Below are 17492 nucleotides of genomic sequence, written 5' to 3'. Positions count from 1 at the left end.
TCTGTTACACAGGTGTCGAAACCCAGGAAAATTGGAGAAAGTGCCATTATGGAGCCTCACCACTGGGTGAAGTCATCCGTGCCCTTGCCGGCATTCAAGAGCAACATCATCAGGCTCTCCTCACCCAAGAGCAGCATTTTCTAGAGCTCCTACAGGCCCAGGCCAAGGATTGACAGGAGCCATTCACTGCACGCCTGCCAAGATAAACTTTAGAATGGGTCCAGTGCCATCACCCGGCATCGGTGGAGGAGGCAGTGCAGTTGGCAGAGGACCACATGGCTGCCTATCCAGGGGCCGGTGAGCCTGTATCGTTATCACTCTCTCTCTCTCCCCTCTCTCCCTTCCCCTCATCCTGTTACCCCTCCCAAGAAATGGGGAATTTTCTATCCTATACCAGCCCCCCGGCTTCGGAGACTGCTCCACTCACCAGTTTTCTCTCTCTCTCTCTCTCTCTCTCTCTATATCCCCACAATCGCTCCCACGATGACGAAATCTGCAACCACAAGTGAGGGCATGAAGCTTGGGCCTGTATGTTGGGGCTGCGGTGAGCCCGGGCACTTCAAGGACAAATGCTCTGTGATGGAGGTGGGGACATTGGTCTGGGTCCCCGACATACCGCAGGTCACCCCCGATTGAGCTGGGACGTACCACATACCTGTGAGTATTAAGGGGGGTACATACCAGGCCTTGGTGGATTCGTTATGCTCACAAGAGGGAATGACACTTGCGCCTCTGTGCTTCGCATGCATAAGGAAATTTGCATGTCCAGGAAAAGGCGACAATGTCTCTTGCTCGTAAACTGTCTTTTTTGAGGAGACAGATGTTTGTGAGCAATGAAATTGCAGCGCTGCTTATGTTCCCCAGCCATTCAAGTTGCACATGTATGTGTTTTTGTGTAACTGATGATGTCGTCATGCTTAAATCTGCAAAAACTCATGCAAAGTCATTTTATCTGGACATGAGTATAGGTTGCTTTCTCACTCATGAAAACCATGACACAGTTCCATTGCAAGTAAGCTCAGACCACTTCCAGCAGGTAGTTTTGAGTTTGGTACCATGTTCTGTTCTCCGGTCCACTTTAATATTACCAATTTTTCATGTGAAAAATGCTCAGTTTTGGACTAAACCTCCGTCAGATCAAACTACCACAGAAACCATGGTGGGTCCATAGATGGTAGTAACTGCAAGTATGACATCGGGCAAAACATCGCAAACGCTGTGAGAGTGTGTGTTACGTGTATAATTGCATTGTGTTTTTACAGTACACTTGACAACCAATGATTTTAGAGGGTGTGTGTGGGTGGTGGAGTCAAGGAATAAATCTGTCACTTGGCAGGAAGACAGGCCTGTATGATTGTATATCTATCCGGTATATATATATATATATATGTGTGTGTGTGTGTGTGTGTGTGTGTGTGTGTGTGTGTGTGTGTATGCTGACTGGAGGATGATTAAAAGAAAGCTGAGGTTGCACAGGGATGAGTTCAAGCTGGCTAGGTAAATAGCAGCATTAATAGAGTAGAGAAGGTTTCCGCATAGGAAGCAGAGGATTGGACCCGAATGAACTCATCAAACATGTCTTACAGGAGGTTTGTTCAACATGATTATAAAGGCTGTTATTAACCGGAGATTCCCCATTAAAGACGAACTTCAATCAGCTTTCAAATACAACCATTGACTCATTGAGTGAACAAGTGTAACAAAAGTGTATGTAAAACAGTTCAAATTATAATTCAAACAAGTTTTGCAATAAGAAAGACTTCTAAAGTCTCAGACACTACAGCAAACAGTGCCTTTAATGAGTCATTTAAAATAAAATAAAAATATACATATTTAAAAAATGGAACCTAATTTAGCATTATTTATTTATCTTTGTATTGCATAACAAATTTATGATTGTAAAAAATAATGATACATAATTGAAATTATTTTATATTTAAATTAATGTTTAATAGTTTAATGCGCTTTAAGTTTATGCTGATTTTGTAATAAAAAATGTTTTACAATTCTTTGTACTGCAATATATACAAATATTGTATTACAGTGAGCAGAATCTAATGAGACCTATAATAAGTTCTTCTCACCATTCTATGGTGACATCATGTCACAGAAACTTTTAGACAGTGGCTATCTGCTACAGCAATCGTGCAGCCACATTTACAATTCAAGGCGTCAATGCCAGAATCAAATGGCACTTTGAACTCCACATGAAAGTGCTTGCAAACAACATCTTGTTCTGCATTTATGTGATAAGTAAGACTTGGTGTGCTTCTGTGGTAATTCAATTGTGGCTTTCAGAGGCTGCAAAGTACTTGACTCCGGGCGGACACATCGCAAAGTTTTCCACCCTACTTCGACCAGTGAATATTCAGGTTTATTCTTCATTAACCATAAATGTGTTAAATCGCAATTAAAATTCATTACAATAATTTTTTTATTAATCGCTTGCATTAATGTGTTAACTTGAGCTAAAAAATGCTAATTTATTTATAATTGCAATAAAGATTCCATGCTTGTTTTCATTCAATAAATATTCACACATAAGGACTTAAACTGAAGACACTTCATCCTAGTTGACTGTGTCAACTCCAGTCTAATTAATTTCTTTCAAACTGGGCAACAGTTTATTCCACTAAAGAAGAATCCTTTCAAATGACCCAGTGTGCTTAACATGGCCAGTTAGCCTGCAGACTGTTGGTACTCTGTGTGGCATTCAGCAGTTGACCGCGTGTGATGGGGGGCCTGGGAGAACAGGAGATTAGATGACACACACTCTGGGTCTTTCTAATTAGTTCAGGGCCCGTGTACACAGAGAAAGTGCTGACCACTGTGGGCTTTTACAAATGCTGGCGTGTGCCCCCTGTAACTGACCTCATGGTTCAGCAAGTGTTCGTATGTGCCACGCACATGCAAACTCTCTCTCTCTGACCAATATGCCCTACAGAAAGGAGAAAAATCAATGTGCTCTGTTTCACAGGGCACTGCAAGGTAATGAAAGTCATTCATTAAACCAGCTACTGTAGCTATCAAAACACTTTACACTACCTTTAAGCAGTATAAATACAGTACAATTCCCTTTTTTTAGCTTGTCACATGCAAATGATGGATTTAAACACAATAAAACTTTAATCTGGAGGTCAAGTTCAGTCCTCTGCCTTCATTATTATAATTTGCATATTAATGTTTGTCTTATCTACTCATCAGCATTTGTTTGTTCGGCTCAGGTAATGGAATCTCAGGTTCAGTAGCAGCAGCCTGTACACCTTTCACTATTGCATGTAACATTTTGATGTACAATCTAGTAGTTAAGATTATGATTCAACTTTATTGTCATTGTGCAGAGTACAGGTACAGAGCCAATGAAATGCAGTTGTTTTCGCATATCCAAACTAAGCTGGGGTCAGAGCGCAGGGTCAGCCATGAAAAAGCACCCCTGGAGCAGAAAGGGTCAAGGGCCCAACAGTGGTATCTTGGCGGTGCTGGGGCTTCAACCCCCAATCTTTTGGTCAGTAACCCAGAGCCTTAACCGCTGAGCCATAACTTTCAATTAATTTTCAGGTTATAAGCTTTTGTCAATAACTATGCCACTTAACCAGTTAACAAATAGTGGTAGTTCCCCATGTCATTCGCAAACTCTAAAGCCTTAAATCCCTAATGCCTTGTCAATATATAGTAAAATATTATTTAAATTGCTTTAAATGAATTGTGTTTAAAGTGTAAAATAAGTGTCTGTTTAATTTCAGCAATTTTGTGCCGTCATTACATAACTAAATGTCTCCCTAGAATATTTGATTCTAATTAGTAAATCAGTTCACTTCAGATCTGGGTCCTGATCTCCCTGTCTGTGTTTATTTTGTGATGAGCAGCTGAATTTAGTGTACAATATCCCTAACATATATACTGTATACTGTATTGCCATTATATTTAGTATTCAGTTCCACATGCTACCTTGTCATGGTAATTGAAAATTAAGCCTTCTGAGTAGTAATCACATTTGGTAATATTGCAATGGCTTTGATGATGTAATGCCATTCTATAAGTACAGTTAATTATGTTGCGAGTCATCCTAGTCCATTATGTGCACAGGTTCCAAGAGGCTTATAAAGACAAACCTTCCAATTGCCATTTTCCAGATATGACACCACTGTGGATATAGGCGGCACTTTGATCAAATTATTAGCAATGAAACAATCACAGTTGAGCTAAATAACGTAACTCTTATATTTGGTATCCCTGGTTGCGGCCTCACAGACTTAAAGTTCTAAGGGAAACAAATAAATGAGGAACTAATACACATATACAAATAAATGGTGGTCCTGGCCAGACTAAGAGATTTATGTAGCACTTTCTATGAGAGCACATTCAATTAAATCTTTTGATTGTTCCATTTTTTTTCTTGCACTCTACTCCTGTTTGCCTTGTCATGTTCTTTAGGATAATAACTTCTACCGTTTTACGCTTAATGCACAACCTTTGCTATTTAAAAGATATGTGAAGAACATCTGATCAAGCAGAATGGACAGTCATGCTTTCAGGTGAAGCAATTCACCACTGTACATTATTGTGCCGAGCATTGACTGGCAACCCATTATCCAATTTGAATAATAACACATTGCCTTCAGCCCGAGAGCATTTAGAGAAAAGAGACTTAATGCAGCCCACCAGCACACACAGAGCAAACCTAACTGGAATAGCAGATGTTTAACAGGAATGATGCTGAATGGAGCCAAGCAGGCGCACACACACACACACACACACACACACACACACACACACACACACACACACACACACACACACACACACAAGCGTGCATGCAAACAACAGGTTAAAGATGCTTTTTAATGAACAGATGGCTGTTACCTACAGTTAAAGAATTTAAGTAGAGTTGCAATAATGCAAAAAAAACAAACAAAGACAAAACAATGTTAGTAATCTAAATATAACAGTTTTCTGTTGGACTTTGCTCAAATTAAATGTGTCAGTGTACATTAAACATTTCTCCTCATGTCCAATGGAAGAAATTAAGCCGTACAGGTTTCAAACCAGTGAATGATGACACAATTTTTGGGTGAACTATCCCTTTAAAAGTACATAGATTAGCACATGTAGATTACATTTGGTTGGAAGCATCAAGCCCATGTTAATATGTAGTCAGTGAAAGGTATTTTGGGTGAAGAAATTTTAATTCAGATAGACATTCACCCTTCTCTGTGTTTAGTGCTGAGACGTTTGGGGAATTGGCCACAAAGAGCACAAATAGTCAGACATGTTATTCAGAGATGACCTTTCACTAAACAGCCTTCTTTTTCCCAGGTGCCAAGAGAGAAAGATGGAGGAAACTAGAAAGATAGGGAGAGGAAGACAACGAGAGAGAGACATACAGCCTTTCCTCTGTCTGCTGTGTTTAAGTGTTAGTTCACCCAAAAATGAAAATGTTCACATAATTTTCTCATTCTCATGCAATCCTAGACTTTCTTTCATCTGCAGAACACAAATGAAGATTTAAAAAAATATATATCTCAGCTCTGTAGGCCCATACAATGCAAATGAACGGTGATCAGGCCTTTGATGCTCTAAAAGAGCAGAAAAAGTCAGCATAAATCCATAATCCATCAGACTCCAGTGGTTTAATCAATGTCTTCTAAAGCGATTCATTTAGTTTTGGGTGAGAACAGACAAAAACGTAACTCCTTTATCACTGTACATCTGTTTTTTAAAGCATGATTTTCTCTTAATTGCAATTTCTCTCTTGCATTGATATTTAGATACTTATATTTGTATATTTGTAAAACCTTGTGTTTTATGAATGTGCTTATTACTCCAAAAAAATGCTGCTGACCAAAAATGCAATCTAGATAGGTAGTTTACTTGTTTTTGAGACACAGCCACTGTTTGAAATGCCGAACAGTGAGCTGATTGCAAGAAACAGCTGACTGATAGAAGCAAGTCTATCTCTCTTCCTGATGTTTGCCATCTCTCTTCAGAGTTATTCCAAACGCTCAGCATTAGGAGATTAACTGACAAACAGAAGCAATGTATTCTTGACAGAATAAAGACTCAGAAAGGTTATTATTCAGTCAAAATATTTGACCATCTGAGAGAACGGAGAAAGCTGTGATAGAAAAGAGCTGAATGTTTGGTAAATGCATGTGAGCCTTGACAACCCCTTGATGATATTATAATGCTCTTAAAAAATCGGAAACATATGGATGGAAACCCAGCTATTGGTTTGTCTTGTTAAGGCAGTCAGGAGTTATCGTCACCCCGTTAGCCCCTACTGGTAAATGCCGGAACTACACTATTATAAGATGGCAAAAAGCACGTTTCCCCTGTTAACAGCCTTTCAAATGTAACCATGTCTTCTAAGACATTTATTTCATGCAACATATGATTAGCAAGTATTTACTTATATGATTGGAGATGTTTTTAAAATGACAAAACATTTTTAAATATTCTCTTAAAACCACAAAATCTAACGAGTGATAATTCACATGACAAATCCATGTCACATATCTCTGGGGTGCATGCACTAGCCCAACTGCCTTTAGATTAATGGGAATGCTAACAAATATTTCTTTCCAAATATATTAGAACTCATTTGTTTCATTGTTACATCTTGTGTTTATCCCGTCCTTTGCAGAAACTGCAAAGCTTAACTACATTTCTAAGCAACGAAACGGTAGCTTTACTAGTTTTTAAATCAAGTAGCTTTTCAGTAGTGAAGCTATATTTTTGACAAGATAGCAGCGTAGCGTTGAAAAAAGCTACACCGCTACATCATCCCTTGTGCCCGGTGTTTACTAATGCCAGTTTTGAATCAAAAATAAAGATGTTCGATTACAAATGAATCTCTCGTTTGAGTCAGTTCTTTTCAATAAATTGGTCAAACGTGATAGGAAAGTAGTCTGAATTTTTCAGAAAGCTTGCACTTGCGCTGCTGAATCATTTAGCGCACGCTCTCACTTGTCAACAAGCTCATGTAATATTTTATTACACTGTAAATAAAGATAATGCTGGTTGCAGTGGATCTACAATCAATCAATGGAAACCAAACATGCAAATACATCCTATTGTTTGACAGTGATGAAGAAATTCTTCATTAAGTTCAATACGTGTGCAGCTTGTGAAGGACTTCTGCAGGTAAAGACATTTTCCAACCAAAACAGTTTCAAAACACTTGTTAGCCTACATGAAAATACTTCCATGACCACAATGTACCATGACCATGTTTTTTGGACATGTACCATTACCTGGGAGCACCATGTTAATACAAAGGTATATGAATTTGGGATGTGCACGAGTAGTCGAATATTCATTATGCAATAATTATTTGAATAGTAAAAATACTATTCGAATTTAGCAAAGTTTTGCTTTGCTGGCCATGTACACAGTGATATGCATGTTAAATCCTGAACAAAGTCAAACTGGCAGTTATAAGAGAATGCACTGTGTGGCGCTGTTGAGTGTGGACACAAGTTGATAACATTTGTTGAGCAAACGGTTCTGTCACTCATTACGTTCAGATGGACACCAGAAAATAGGGTTATTGCGAGAATGTGGCTTACTGTGAGAAAGCTGGGTTCCTGTTAAAATGTACTGGATAAGCGATGTACACTTTACTCTCATATATGTGCAGCTCATCAGAAAGCAGCGTCCCCATAGCGATGTAAACCCCATGACACTTCTGTAAACAACAAACATGGCATCCAAGAAAGACTATGCTAGCTGAGGTAAGGGACATTCCTTCATTTAAACTGGTGTGTATAAATGAGTATAGTTTACAGAGTATGAGGACATGCTTATTTTTCTCAACAAAAACATGACATGAGATACAATTTAAAAATGATAACTATTATATAGTCATCCTGTACATTAACTTGATCAGCCTACTTCATTAGCGGTTTCTTTTTCTTCGCTTGGCATGAGCTTAAATGCTTTCAATCTATTCTTTTTTGTTTTCACAAATTGCTTATTTAAATATATATAAAAACATCAGGACATGATATAAGCTTGTTTTGAATATAATTAGAAGCTTGTTTTATTTAATGGTGATGCAACCTTTATGACTACAAAAAATATTTTACAACGTCTCTTTCTCATTAATTACCACCATTTAAATAACAGAAAATTAGAATATTTGTTTTTATGAACTTAAATATTCAAATACCAAATTATTGATGAATGCTCATCTGTAATATTAATGTGGTAATATAGCGAATTACCTTGAAGCACCATGTAAATACAATACTTTACGAATATGGTAATCATATATCGAATTACCATGGTAGTAACATGGTTTTTCTGATGTACTTTGAAGCACAACACAACTACAGAATGGTAAATAAATTGTTGTATATCTGATACCATAAGAAATCCTTTTTACTGCCCAGGTGTGCTCTCTCTCTCTATCTATCTCTCTCTAGCTTCCAGTATACAACTGCTAGACAAAGAATTACAGGATAAGATGAATAGTATACTGAATGTATGCAGAGTTTTTATACAGATATGTACAAATGAAATTATGTTTCAATGGGTATGGGTTTGTAGAGGCAGTAGTATAAACATAAAAAAAAAAAAAATTAAAAAGTGATTTTTCATGTTGAACACGTGTTTGTAGAGGTAGTAGTACAAATATAAAAAATGAAATGTAAAAATCATGATTTTTCATATTGAACCCATTTTTGTAGAGGTAGTAGTATAAATATGAAAAATAAAATGTATAGGTAGCACGTCTAAATATGAATTTACATGTTTGCCTGTTTTTATGTGCACATCCGTATTGCAAGTACTGTCTACTTGTATACTGTACTGCACTAAACTGTAATATACTGTATAGAAAAATACTGTACCATGGCTTTTATAAATGTCATGTGAATACGTCTTTTAGGTGCTTTGTCTATGACAGTATGCTCTGTGCATCTGTGGTTAAAAAAAAAAAAACCTTAAAAAGTAGCTTAAATGTAGCACGCTACTTTTGGCGTCTAGCTTGTAGTGTCACTTGCTACTTTTTCCTAAAGTGTAGCTTTTAGCTTAGCATACCAAATCTTTCTGTTGAGTGGTTGGTAGCTTAGCTAGCAAAAAATTTTGAGTAGCTTGCCCAACACTGGTCCTAAGTTTCTCTGGTCATTTTATAGACAGGTTTCAGAGTCATGTCAAGCATATTTTAGTCTTAAATATTATTAGATTTTTTGTTCACAGAATAAAGTGCACCTGGGTTCTGTATTCTGTATCTAGCCTTGCACATTTGCTGTAAGTGTGGAGATAGCCAAGAGCAACAGTTAGGTTTACACACATTAAAACACATGAACACACATGAATCACATCACTGCTTACTCAACTCTGCAGAAAACAGAAAAAAACAAAGGCCCAAAGTAAGGCAACATTATATGTGCAGCCCATTTAAATTAGTTTTCACCCAATGAGTCTCCCAATTAGACATGATTCTTTTCAGCATCTGGTATAAATTCCAAAAATGTCTCATTTGCATTTTGCTTTGTGAGAAACTTCATGAGCTTGCTGGGTATTTTCACTATCTACAAACTGTAAAGGGCTACAAATTCCAGCTTATTTCATGTTCAGGAAAGTAAACTTCTTAAAGTCCATCTGCTGCTACAAGAAATTACCAAGGCTTTAGATCACCAAAACTTGTAGCTTGAGATTTATTTTTCCTTTGTGGGAATTAGGGATGTACATTTTCAGGAATTTTCATAATCGATTAACTTTAGAATTAACAAACGATTAATCATTAGCGATAATATCGCAAAACACACATCCACTGAAAAAACATTTGTTGGTTTAACAATTCGATTGTGGACATTGGTTCCAGACAATGAAGATTAGTTTCTTTGACATGAAAATTAAATGTAGGCTCTACTCAAATACTTTGTGTAGTGAAAACCAAAATTAATTAAGTTAACCTAACTTAAATCTGATCCGTTCAAATAACACATTCAACATAGCAGCTTCTTGATAGCTAGCTCCAAACACATATTATACATATATTTACGTACTGCATAAAAAGTATGGTGCTGCGTTTACAGATCCCCATTCAGTCAGTATAATAACAATCCATGAGAAAAGCAATAAACACTTATTTTTAGTATTAATGTACCTATCCTCGACCAAACCTCCCAAAAAAGTAAACATGACAAAAACTCGACATAACAGAACATTAAATACTAAAAAGTCTCCAACTTGTTTAATTTTGTTAAGAAATAAATTAAAATAACACTTAATTTGGCACAAAACAATGACACCTAACTCTTGCAACTAGCCTTTAAAAGTGCATCTGTGATTAAATAATGGCAAATACCCTTGATTAAGTTATTAACAATAATTCATCAATTGTCAACCAATTGTGGTCATCTCTAGTGGTAATGTCAATGTGAGTACTGTTAGTATCTCCCTGAATGTGACACCTAGTGAGCCGAGGGGGTATATATCAACTCTACCCAGAATTCTCAGGAGACCCATTTGACAATCAAGGCCAGTCTACTGTAATAGCATCTCAAGTCTGTTCAGGCTTCCAAACTGTCAGGCTAATCAAGTAATTTCTACCAAACATTGGTGAGCCAGCCATTTGTCTGACTCAATTATCAAACCGAACAGTATGTAAACTATGCAGCAGAAGGAAGAAACATACACAAAACAAAACAACAAAAGACAAAATGACAACACAATCTTAAACCTGTACATTTATGCATATAAAAGTTACTGTATTCATGATGGCTTTTAACACACTGTGTAATCTGCCATAGTTTACAGTTGAAGTCAGAAGTTTACATACACTTGAGGTTGAAGTCATTAAAACAAATTTTCCCTATCTGTCACTCACTTGATTTTGTGTCGATGTAGTGACACTAGGGGTCAAACTTGGGAGCCCCAAACACCTCTGATCTTTGAGAAAAGGCCAATGGGAATTGGCAAGTGGAATTTGCATGCCACTCCCCCGGACATACAGGTTTAAAAGGAGCTGGCTCGCAACTACTCGTTCAGATTTTTTCTTCGGAGCCGAGCGGTTGATTCACAGAGAACTAAATTCCACTGCCGGTCCATTCACCTCACTAAGAACCGCATGTTGTTGGATATACAGCACATTTCAGTGGCTTTCTCTCCCTCTGCATGATTTATGCAGAGTACGCCCCTGGGCACTTCGACAGCTATATTTCTTACAAATAAAAGAGTATATATCCTCTAAAAGAGCGCGCATAGACAGATTCCGTCTTTTTAAAGACACCTTTCCATCTGTGTGTAATTTCTGGTTGCGGTTGCTATCTCTCCGCTTCTGACGGCCACAATCACTGCCTCACCTTAATCACGTGCCTCGACCATAATCACATTGAGGCAAAACATGACCATGGCAACGTTGCGGTCATGGCTTTCCTTCTTCTGGGGGAAAGCCACTCCAGCTGCCCCCCTTCTACTTACGGGTACGAGGCCAGGTCGGTTGAATCTGGAGGTGATTTGGGGACTCCAATGGGTGAGGCTCTGCCGGGTCCGCCCATTCCTCAGCATGCTCATTTGCACCGGTCAAATTCCGGGATGAGACAGGCAGCTCGCCTCAGTGCCAGCTTAATGTCTCTTTCGGAGCTCGGAAGCAAGATGAGTGTTCAATAGCAGCATTGGAGAGCGCGTTGGTGATGTCAGACACCAAGGACTTGACTGGGCTGCAACCTTGGGGTGTGGAGATGACGTGGAGATGACTGCCTTTCTTGCCCAGGCCACCGCTAGTGTCGGGCTGGAGTGGAACCCTCCACCCACCCCTGAACCACCACACATGGCTGCGCCCCCCCGTCCCTCCCTTTCTTCCCGGAAGTGCACAAAGAACTTTCAGGACACCTTTCTCTGTCTGATTCTGACTCCCCAGTTCGTCTGCTCTCACTACCATCGATGGCGGGGCGGTCGAGGGATATATGGTGATTCCTCAGGTGGATAAGTTGGTGCCCGCAAAACGTAGAACGCCCTGTAGAACTACGTCGTCTCTGGCGACCAAAGACTAAAGTGCTGCTGGACAGGCCGCCTCCACCCTGCAAGCCATGGCCCTCCTGCAAGTACACCTGTCCAAGGCACTGAAGAGCGGCACGAGGGTAGTCCTCGGGGCGACCGACATCACCATCCGGGCGACGAAGGTCATGGTGCGGGCACTCGGGCAGGCAATATCCATCTTGGTGGTCAAGATGAGGAATGCCGACAAGGTGTGTTTCCTGAATACACCCATTTTTCAGAGCGGCCTATTCAGCGACACTGTCGAGAACTTCGCCCAGCTGTGAAGAAGCAGACAGAGTTGATACAGCACATCTTGCCCCGGCACAGCTCAAGATCATGTAACCTGTCTGCTCACCGAGAGCATCCCCCTACGGTGGCAAATGCCCAGACGGCTCCGCTACAGCCAGAGCCAAGTCCTCGCCCCCGGCGTAGAGCCCCCAGCAGGAAGCTGACGCCCCACCGCCTCACAGCCAGGTGCTAAGACCGGCGAGGAAGGCTCCTTGGCTCCCCTATGATGGACGACCCTGGGAGGAAGACATCCGCAGGAACCCTAGAGCTGGTTTAAGACCACTCTGTCCCCTTGTGGAGGGCTGGGAGGAGAATCCCGGACGGGCTGCGGTACTTAAATTTCGCAGTACTTACATGGCTCCTGGACAGGACCGCGACTGTGTTTGCATATCAACTGTCTCGTGTTTTTGGCGGTACTGCTCACCCTGCGGAGGCTTTTGCTGTTTATCCGGAGCAAGCACGTGTTGGTCCAGCAGACAACATGGCGACGGCAACTCGGGTACCATACAGCGGATGCGATGTCGCGGCAGGTAACACTCATGGGAGAGTGTAGACTACACCCCCAGGTGGTCCAGCTGATTTGGAGTTGAGTCCGTAGACCTGTTTGCTTCCCAGGAATCCTCCCACTGCCCGCTCTGGTATTCTCCGACAGGGGCTTCCCTCAGCACAGACGCGTTGGCACACAGCTGACCTTGGCAAATGTGCAGATGTGAATTCCCCCAGTGAGCCAGCTTGCACAGACTTTGTGCAAGGTCAGGGAGGACGAGGAACAGGTCACCCTCATGGCGCCATACTGGGTCACTCAGACTTGGTTCTCGGATATCACGCTCCTCGTGACAGCTCTTCCCTGGCAAGTTCCACTGAGGCAGGATCACCTCTCTCAGGGACGGGGCACCATATGGTACCCGTGCCCAGGCCTCTGGAATCTCCATGTCTGGCCCCTGGACGGGATTCAGAAGATCTAACTGGCTTACCACCGGCGGTGGTAGACATGGTCACTCAAGCCAGGACTCCCTCTACAAGGCAGCCATATGCCTTGAAGTGGCGTTTGTTCGCAATTTGGTGTTCTTTCCGAGGCGAAGACCCCCAGATATGTGCAGTTGGGTCAGTGCTTTACTTCCTGCAGTAGAGGCGGCTGTCCCCCTCCATCTTGAAGGTGCAAGTAGCTGCTATAGCAGCGCACCACGACATAGAAGGTGTAAATATTTGGGGAAGCAAGACCTGATTATCATGTTCCTGAAAGGCACTAGGAGGCTGAATCCTCCTAGTCTATGCCTCTTTCCCTCATAGACTCTCTCTGTGGTCTTGCCACAATGCTGTACTACCCACTAGGATGTCCGGGACCCTGTCTTGGCTTCTCAGCACAAAACCTGAATGAGTAGTTAAATGAGCCAGCTCCTTTTATACCCATATGTCCAGGGGAGTGGCATGCAAATTCAACTTGCCAATTCCATTTGCCTTTTCTAAAAGAACAGAGGTGTTTGTCCCCCCCGTATGGTAATGCTGGTGAAAATTACATTTCACATTGAGATTACTTTACATTGACTTTGTTGTGGACATTAATCGTGACATTAACCACAAACAGTACAACACCCGAGAAAACAGCTTTTATAAGCCCTTTTGCAAAGGGCTACTGGAATCATGAGCTGTATGAAATTCAGACACAGCCTGCTTTTTTGGAATGGTTCACTTCTATGTAGCTGAGTAGCATTATGGCTTCCTTCCTGCACATGTTCTCAATGGCAACCTTGAGGCTCTGAGCACAACTACACTTCAATCCTTTCTTCCCCTGTTGCTTTCATTGGAATGCTGAAAGATTGAATCCTTTCATATAAGATATCCACAAATAGGGAGTAGAGATGTATGTTAAAATATAAGACAGCTTCCTATCTGTTTTGCATAAACATTAACAGTCCTACTGAACTGAAATACTTAAAGGGACAGTTCACCCAAAAATGAAATGCTGTCATCATTTAAACACCATGTTGTTCTAAATCTGTGTGACTTTCTATACTCCACTGAACACAAAATAAGTTGTGTCAAAATGAGATTAACAGCCTCAGTCACCTTAATATCATTATAGGAACAAAGATGCAATGGAAATGAGTGGTGACTGAGACTAACACTCTGCCTAATATCTCCATTTGTGCCCATCTGATTTGACCCCTGTCTCTCGGAATGTCAAACTACTTGGAGATTAACATAATTAACAAGTGTGAGGAATGTAAATTAAACATAAATATTTAGTTAATTTCTGTTAATTGCTATTGAATTTCAGTGAAGCTAATGTAAAACTCACTTGAGAGAAAACTGCATATTGATGAGTAAAGAATGGTTTATTAATGCTATTTATTAACAGCCAAGTCATTTGTTACTACTAAGTGACACTACTAGGTGAAAAAGATAATAATTAATGTGCACTGTATGTTTGTAGCTATAGTTTGGGGACAAATTTGTCTCAAAAAGTTGGCAAAATCTATCAAAATCTCTCTTTGGGGACATTCTGGTACATCCACAATTGACAAAACAATTAATAAATAATGCAAATTCAATACTAAAATGCAAGAAGCTTCTTTTTGGAGACACATTTGGCCTTTTATAGTGAGCTGACAGAAAACCTGATAAAAATGCTGATATTCAGCAGTGTCTTTAATAGGAGAAATGATTTATAAATAAAGCAAATACAATGTTTTTTTCATTCTAAAAAAATGGAAAAAGCATGTGTATGTGTGTTAGTATGTGTAATAGTGTGTGGGGAGCTCAGGTGGGGCTCCCTCATGCAGCAAATGTCTGTGTGGTTCTGGGAAGAAACCTGCTCTTCTCAAGTGGAAACTAGCCTGGGTGCCTCCATGTGACACGACCACATGTACACATGTGTGCAAAAATTGATGCATACTGTAAGCATATACACAGACAGAGCTCTGATGCATGCAAATCATGTCAACCCACTCACATATGTGATTCTCTCTTTCACATTCTAAATATTTGAGGTGTGTAAATAAAATCCCAATGTGAGCTCAATTACAATGTAGCACTCTTCCCCTTAAAAAGTGGTCAAGAACGTTGTCAGCATTTCCATAAACAAACTATTGCATCCATCAGAAAGTAAGGTCAAATTAGAGAGATTTGTAGAAGCATTATATAGTCACTACACACACCCACTCAGTACATTACCATTACCTGATACTGCTCATGCTGCCACCTGTTTCAGATCCCAGTTTGCATCGTTCCAACTGAGTAGCAACTATTTGACGCTCAGCCTCCAGCTCTCGCGTTAATCTTTCAAACTGAAGCTCCTAAGAAAGAGAGAGAGAGAGAGAGAGAGAGAGAGAGGGAAAGACGGTCAGTAAACATATATCTTACAACTACCTGAGGCTTAATTATTCAATGTAGTTATACTGTAAATATAGGTCCTACTCATGATTGCTAGAGCGTTTTTATGCTGTTAAGTATTCTACGTGTTTTCAGCATCATGCTATATGGTTGCAGGTTGTTCTGGGTGGTTGCTACTAGGGCATTACTAGGTGGATTCTTACTGGCCCACATCGAAACAGCCCATCCCCAAATCTCTGATAATCGTATCCCTTACCGTAGCACGCACCAATAATTATTTTCAATGTCATAATATGTTCCACAGCCATATCATATTTCTATAGAGGGAATGTTCTGTTCTGTTCTGTCCTATAATTATAATGAGTTGAAAAACACTAGAAGTGTTATTTTGATTAAATAATCTCTAGCCCCATAGAGAACTTCTTTAGAATGCTCACCAGCTATACAGTAAATCAAGCGAGCAGACCTCCGGCCAGCCCAGAGAGGTGATAATTACTGCTAACGCCTCATTAGGGACAGAAAGTTCACCATCAGCTCCAATAAAGGCTCATTCTACAAGCAGACGACACATATAATCACTTAGACTGCTAACCCAAAACTGCCCCCTCTAGGCTGCCAAGCTTCAAGAGCCTGCAACCTAAAACCAGCCTTGCCAGGCTTGGCATTGCACCAGACAGCAGCCTCTCCTCCAATGACCCACTCCACAGAAGTCTTCAAAAGAACATTTGATGTTCAAATGCATTCTCAGACAATATAAATGTTTTTGGAGCAGGAGAAAAGTCGAGTAAATTGTATTTGTATAGCACTTTTCAAAATATATTTTGCTGCACAGCTGCTTTAGAGAAAACCATGCATTAAAAGTCCCCAGTGAACAAGCCAAAATAAAAACTCCATATGCTGCTTAGGTAATGGATGAAGAAAAACCTTTAGAGGAACCCGACTTACGTAGCTAGGGAAGCCCATCCTCCTCTGGCATTACAATTAATGTACATATTTTAAATATTATTGAGCTGCAATATAGCGCAACAGCCTAGTTCTGCAAGTAAATATCCCATTCATTTTATCCATAGGGGAATTGATTATTAACAATAACTTAAAACCCTTAAAATACAGACCTACTGTGAGCTCAGAGGATGTTAACTGAAGGTATGCTTCTGCTGAAGCCATTAGTCCATGTTATTTGATTTTGCACTTGGAAAAAAATCTCGTTTATTAGTGGAATTCCTGGTGAAGAACTACATTACCCATGATTCTAAAGGGAAACGTTCTACTAATCAGAGAATCACGTTAAACAATGTGCATCAAAGGAACTCTGCAGCGACCACCAACTCCAATGATGCACAGCAAGTTGGTCACCCTACACTCTCCTACATACCTGTATACCATATGTGTGTATATCTAAAGTTGCAATGTTTTTTTAAATATATTGTTTATAATCAACAACTTCAAATCAAAAGTTTTTTATTTTTCCATCTTTTTTAATTTGATTACATCATTTGCAATGTTTTATGGGTTTGTTGTTAATTCTCTAATTAAGGATGTTTAATACACAGTGTTGTACCTTTGGCTTTTTTGCCTGATTTACAAATACTTTTTGCTCCAAATCAAAGTTTGTATCCTTGTGATTCACCTCGAAACTGGTTGGTTTGGTTCATGGCTAAGAACTCCTATGAAAAAAAATTATACTTCTGAAACCAAGACAGCTGAAAAAGTGGACGGACACCGTTGCACTTTATAATAGTCATGTGTTGAATATGTTAGTAAGGCAAGGTTTAAAAAGTAAGGATAATCATTTAATTGCAATGATAATGATTAGTTTATAGTCTTTGCAGTCCATCCTATGTTGATTGAAGAGAGGCGCAAGCAGTGGTCAGTGAAACATC

The 17492-nt window shown here is 40.0% G+C and overlaps 1 protein-coding gene across 5 annotated transcripts in view; it reads right to left on the bottom strand.

Moving 5' to 3' along the window:
- The window catches only part of LOC127634067 (catenin delta-2-like), a 415686-nt gene that overhangs the window by 257096 nt on the left and 141098 nt on the right, over window positions 1-17492 (bottom strand). For all 5 annotated transcript variants that reach the window (XM_052113475.1, XM_052113476.1, XM_052113477.1 and 2 more), the window contains one exon: window positions 15457-15572. In XM_052113475.1, coding sequence (XP_051969435.1) covers window positions 15457-15572 — 116 coding nt within the window. The remainder of the gene's footprint in view (window positions 1-15456; window positions 15573-17492) is intronic.

Source organism: Xyrauchen texanus, chromosome 41, assembly GCF_025860055.1.
Source record: "Xyrauchen texanus isolate HMW12.3.18 chromosome 41, RBS_HiC_50CHRs, whole genome shotgun sequence".
Lineage (NCBI taxonomy): Eukaryota > Metazoa > Chordata > Actinopteri > Cypriniformes > Catostomidae > Xyrauchen > Xyrauchen texanus.
The sequence above is the reverse complement of the archived record's forward strand: the minus strand, read 5'-3'. Positions and strand labels throughout refer to the sequence as shown.